At 50.0% G+C, this 6,000-nt stretch overlaps 1 protein-coding gene across 2 annotated transcripts in view; it reads right to left on the reverse strand.

Moving 5' to 3' along the window:
• Positions 1 to 5,188, reverse strand: part of RSPO2 (R-spondin 2) — a 100,712-nt gene extending 95,524 nt beyond the window's left edge. Inside the window, exons 1-2 of one of the 2 annotated variants that reach the window (XR_014850232.1) lie at positions 4,978 to 5,188; positions 4,383 to 4,670 (exon numbers count right to left, since the gene is read on the reverse strand). Coding sequence is in view for 1 of the 2 variants with exons in the window: in XM_085053413.1 (XP_084909539.1) it covers positions 4,383 to 4,476 (94 nt within the window). In the remaining variant the exon portion in view is untranslated. The remainder of the gene's footprint in view (positions 1 to 4,382; positions 4,671 to 4,977) is intronic. The other variant, XM_085053413.1, reaches the window with a different exon arrangement.
• Between the last annotated feature and the right edge of the window lie 812 nt (positions 5,189 to 6,000).

Below are 6,000 nucleotides of genomic sequence, written 5' to 3' on the forward strand. Positions count from 1 at the left end.
TTCACAATTCGTTTGAGCATTGCTTATCCTCAGTAACACTGTAGCACTAGCTAGCTCAGTATTCAGTCATCCACACAGAAATTTTTACTTCTGGCAGTTTAAAAAACTTTCTCAGATCTCCCCAATAATAAGTGTAAAACAGCCAAGAGTTTAAAAGTTTTAACTTTTCAATGATTACAGTGTTAGGACATTCCAACTGCTGTAGTAACTGTGTATGCATAAAGTAACCATGTATGTATCTTAAGTAAGTCTGAGGAAGAGAAACTATACTCCAAAGCATTTCTACTGATGATGAGTGCCTGGAAAATTGCCACCTGTGTTAGCACATCTCAGTTCTTTTACAAGTCTTGTTACAAGTAGCTAATGTCACCTGAGGAAAAAAAAAAATGTACCTCAAAGCATAGCTTTCACATAGGATTCTAAGACTTAACCCACAGACAAAACGTCAACTGTCCTCCAAACATAAAACATGTCTCAACCTCAGAGGAGAACAGAATAACTAAAATATTTGAATCATGCTAGACAATTAAGATATTCTTTGCAGTATGATTTTTTTTGAGATAAATTACTCTTCAGGAGTTTGTATAGTCCTTGTAAAAGTAGGTGTGGTGTTTATTTCAGTCAAGTAGTTCCAACACAGGTTCTTTTTCCCTAATGCTCAAATCATCTATCTTTCCCAAATCCTGACCACACAATCCATCTGAGGCGGGTTCCAAGTTTATCCCAGTCTCAGGTAAGTACCTTGATAGGAAAGCTAAATCACTATCCCCAATATCCAAGCAGGTTTTCCTTCTAGTTGAAAATCCATTTAACAACTTCCTATATTAATAACAGGTTTGTGGTCAAGATTCCCAACTTACACTAAGATGATAGAGATTCAATTGACATAATTTTGAACCCACTCACTGTGCCCCTCCATATATGCATCTTCTTCTGTAAACATTGTACAGAAAACTATACTGAGGACAGAGAAACACTTGGGAAATTTCCATCCCCAGGTATTCCTCCTGTTTCTACCTGTGGATATTTTGCCATCACCACTGTCACTTAGTATTCACTCATTGCCACAGGTATTCCACATCTATGTCCCTCCAAAATAGTGTGTGAGCATCTAGCAAGTGATTAGGTACGCGTTCACCTTAGCCCTCATGACACTCCATGAACAGGAACTAAATGGAAAGACAAGTGTTTTACAGCCACAGGTTTTGAGTTCCTGGATATAAAAACAACTTCTGGTTTAATTATTTGAATGTGTCCCATCCACATCTTTTATTACTCCAACATTGGTCTCACCAGCTGTAGAGCCCCCCTGTAGACTCTTGAGTCTTTCCATCAATGCAGGCACTACTATCATAGTGACTTCTTTTTCCCTCAGGGAATTTTGTTAGCATCTATTTTTTATGGCTGTTTATAATGATCCCTGTATTCTCTCCTGTCAATATTTTTGCAGAATACCATCATGCCTCCCAGAGAGCAAGCCTGAGGGTCTTCATTTCTATGCACCTCCATTTGGATTTGTGGTACTCTTTGGAAAAGTTGTTTTCATTATGTCCCAAGGACAAGGGGAAAACCCACTGGTCTTTCATGCACCCAGTGATATCCAGTGAAATGCTAAGACAAAGTTGCCCATATTATACTGACTGCTAAAGAGAAACCTGAAAAAGAGATAGAAGCTTTCATTGAAGAAGGTTTCCAAGAGAAACAAAAAAATCAAGTTATACAATTCAACCAAAAAAAAAAAAAAAAGAAAAATTACACTAAACCATCTGTGATATTATACCACTGACCTTTAAGCTAGGTAACCCTTAAATAGGTTTTCAAATGTCTTCGACAGGAAAGACAAGGAGGCCCAAATTACCTGCTCAGAGCAGAGACTTTCAGAGGCAGAATTTGGTGGGGTGTTTTAAGGAAAAGTAAGGTTCTGTTCTCAGCAAATATGCAAAGCAATATTTTAATGAGCTGGAAAAGTAACTAAGAGCAGCAGTAGAATAAGCAGAGTGTTGATTGTTACATATTTTTCAAAACAATTTTAGTGAAGTGACACTGACTAACAAAACACAAATCCATACCAGGTAGAAACCACATTCTAAACCCTATTTTTTTATTCCGCTTCTATTGAAATGTTGCAAGCCTTGGTTTGGGAAAGGGTTGCAAGCAGATGGTGAATGAGGAATTCTGGAAAGCTCCCCCCAAATTTACTTAAGTCTTCTTCACTAGAGTATTCTACATCAGCAACAAATCCACGCAAACGCCAATGCAGGCATATATACTTAAAGTTTATTGCATATTTAGCTGCTTGAAAAAGATCAGCTACACATGATGTTTGCCCATAATTCCAGACTGAATGCAATTGATTCCTACCACACAGGAGACTTAATCCATGCCAAAAATTGTATTTCATTAAGAAAACGATATTATGGAGCATCTGAGATCATGTAACAGACAAAACAGAATGCCAGAGAAATTTTAACTGCCAGTACCCCACAGTGACTGCCTGATTATTTGCAGATGGGATATGGAAAAATTGTGAAATTATTGGAATTTTGGGTCCTGTACGAAAGCATTACTTCAGACTGGATGTGTCATGGCAAATGTCTATTATAATTTGAATACATTCTTAGATTTTGCTTTCTGTGCTTAGAACTGGCTATGCTTACTTCTTTAAACTTATTAACTGAAAAAGACTGCATTCTTCAAAGCCCTAAACAAAACCCTTAGGTGATAGCACAAAACACTGCCAGTAAGTCAACTGTCAATACCAATCGTATTTATCCAATAATTAAACTAAAAACTAATTTAAATCAATCTCCTTTGGAAAAGCCAACTGTTCAACAAGCACAACAATTGGTCTAGGATCAATCAGTGAACATGAGATCAATTAAAACCAGCTTAAGTTTTTGTAGGAGGACAATTCACACAACTTGAGTTAGATGTCTATTCATTTCAGTACTCCCACAATGCAGCCCTTAAGCTCTGTTGTAAAGCAGAAATACCACTATCACCCTCCGCTGTCTAGCCAGCACTCTAAGTAGTTCCACATTTAATTAAAGACACAGTATACCCTTTGTTAGCACAGATAGTCTGGTCACTTTAAAGGACTGCTATCGTTTTAGCCACACACACATAAATTAAACTCTGGAAACCATCTGTTGAAAAACCATCAAAACTAAACTGCTTTACAATTTTATTTGTACCTATTCTGAAGGTGACATATGCATGAAAGTGCAAACTATTTTCTTCTCACGGTTTTATTACTACTTGTAGCAGCTTAACACTGGAGATGTTAAGTCACTCCCCTTCCAAATAATACCACTGAAAGTGCAATACTTTCAGAAATAGTGATCTCTCAGTAGCTTGAGCCAGCTGATTTTCAGCTAACTTTACAAACGGGAAGGGGAGGCATGGCCGAAAAAATAACAAGGAAGAGGGATAGAAAGATAAGTATATATGGATAATAAAAAAATGTATAAGGTGAAGCTCCCCCCGAGTCCGAAAAAAATAAAAAAATAAAAAAGAGCGAGCTGAAGCCCCGGCTAGGCTGCCAGGCGGAAGGCGCTGCAGTAACCTCTCCGTCCACACGGGAGCTGTACTGGCACATCGCACCGCTCCGGCTGCCGAGCTCCGGCATCCCGACACCAGCGTTCAGCGAAACAGATGAAGCCCCAACGCACCGCTTATGGCTTTTCCTCAGAGGGATCGGCACGTTTTCAGCAAAGCTGGCGGCACAGAAATCCCCCGGGCGCTGGGCAAGGAGCGGTTCTCCCCGCCGCAGCGGTTCTCCCGGCGGCCAAGCCCCGCGGGAGCGGCACGGCAGTGCCGGAGGATGGAAAGGGAGAAGTCGCCTTTCTGCCTCGGAAACGTCCGCGAAAAGCAGCCTCAAAGTCCGTCCCGTGGACACGCGAGTCTTAACTGCACGGGGTAAAAGCGATCCCCCGGCCGCCGGGAGCTGCTGGACGAGCAGCGACGGCGACATCAGCGACGTTCCCCGCCCGCCACGGCCCCGCCGGCGAGACCCGGGCTCTGCGGCCCCGCGGGGCAGGACACGCCGTGGGCGCCGTGCGCCTACCGCTCACATTGCCGTCCCCGGCAGCCCCGCGCTCCGGCCGCTCCTTTCCCATCGCAGCTCCCGTCCACGCCGCTCCTCCCGCTCTGGCCCGACCTCCCCAGAAGGAGGGTGGCGAGCAGCCCCGCGGAGGGGTCGCCACGCCGGCACGGCCCCGCGCCCCCGGGCTCGCCCCCGCTGCCGCCCCACGTGCCGGCCCGGCGCTCCTGGAGCCGCAGCGCGGCTCACCTGCCCGGAGCGGCCCTTCCCCGCGGGCGCTCCCGCAGCTGCTCCCGCAGCTCCCGGCCGGCGTCCCGGGTGAGCGGCCGGCGCCACTCACCTCTCTTGCTGCGTCTCCAGCGGCCGGGCTGGCAGTGGCCGTAATCCATGCAGTTCAGGATGATCAAGGCAAAGGAGAAGAGGCGAAACTGCATCCTGGGCCGCTGGGGTGGGCAGCCTCCTCCGGCAGCAGCGAGGGGCGGCGAGGTCGGCGGCGTGCGGGGCGAGGAGGGGCCGGCGGAGGGTCGCGGGGCAGCGGCTGCCGCTGGGGACCGCAGGAGTTTACACGGCTCTCGCCGCCCTCCTCGGGCGCTGCGAGCTCACCGCCGCTTCCAGCATCTCCCCAGTGCTGCAGGGAGAGAGAGAGGGGAAAGGTTTGGCCCCGTGTTCTCCAGGTCCTCCCCTGCTCCGGCTCTCCCCAAAATCAAACACACGGAGAAGAATCACAGCCCGGGTCGGAGCAAGAGCGGGGCCGCGAAGCGGAGTCACCGAGAGCCCCAAGCGCGTCCCACACCGGCGAGCGAGCGCTGCCGCCGGCCCCGCGCCCCGGACGGGCTGTCAGCCCGGGGACAGCGCTATTTATCCCGGCGCGGGGCGCTCCCCGCCCACACGCGCTCAGGTCGCGGGCACGGCGGGGCGAAGCCGTCCCCCCCTACCTCCCGCGGCGCGGCCCCGCGGCCACCCCGTCCCGCCGCCGGGTCCCGAGCGCGGCTCCGCGCCGCGGGGCAGCCCCACGCGGGCCGGCCGGGGCGCGGGCTCGGCGGGGCGGGCGGCGGGGGCTCCCGGGCACATGCGGGCGGTGTCCGCGCCGGGCCCCCGGCCGCCCGCCTCCGCCCGCTCCTTTTATGCGGCGAGGCGGGGGCGCGGGCGGCGGGGCCGTGCGGGCTCCGCGGGGATGCGCGGCGGCGCGGGACCGCGGTCCGTGGGTGGTGCCGCTGCCCCGGCCCTCCCGCCGCCCAGCCCTGGCGCCGCCCGCCCCGGCCCGCGCCCCCGCCTCCGCCGGGCCCTAACGCCAGCCCGGCCCGAGAGCCGCTGATGCTTTTGCCTGGAGGCTCTTCCTCGGCGGGCTTCTCCCTCTCCCTGAAAAGCCTCCTTGTCCTTTCTCTGCCCTGCTTACAGTTTGGGGAACCTACTCCTCCTCACTTCTCTTCCTCTTCTTTTTTTTTTTCCTTTCCCTTTTCTTCTTTATAATTATCGCTTTCAACCTCGGATTTAAGACCTTGATTGATTTATTTCCCCCCCCTTTCTAAAATTTGACCTCACACGTTCCAAAGTCTCTTCTTTGAAACACCACTTTCATTGTCCTGGCAAGATGGCTCTAGAAGCCCTAAAGTATGACTTCAGCGAGTGACTTGTACTGGTTTCTAGCCACATCTCTACTTGGCAAAGGTATTGCACAGCTAGTAAAAAGGGAATCCCAAAAGTACAGATAAGGAAGGCTGAAACTGGGGGGAAGGCAAGAGTTTCCAAGTGAATTTAGTTTTGATAGGGGAGAGTCTGTTAATTCCTCATAACATCCACTACACTGACTCCACGGTGCCATTTATTTCTCTGCCTCTCACTCACAGCCTGCTCCCCAGCACTGCAGGTATCGACAGACCGTGACTCTGCTTGTGCTGCCCTTCCTATAGCTCCTGCCCTAATGAGCCCCGTAGGACCTGGGGCTCTATGGAGCAGGT

The sequence above is a fragment of the Lichenostomus cassidix genome, chromosome 2 (genome assembly GCF_008360975.1).
Source record: "Lichenostomus cassidix isolate B80296 chromosome 2, HeHo_3.0, whole genome shotgun sequence".
Taxonomy (NCBI): Eukaryota; Metazoa; Chordata; class Aves; order Passeriformes; family Meliphagidae; genus Lichenostomus; species Lichenostomus cassidix.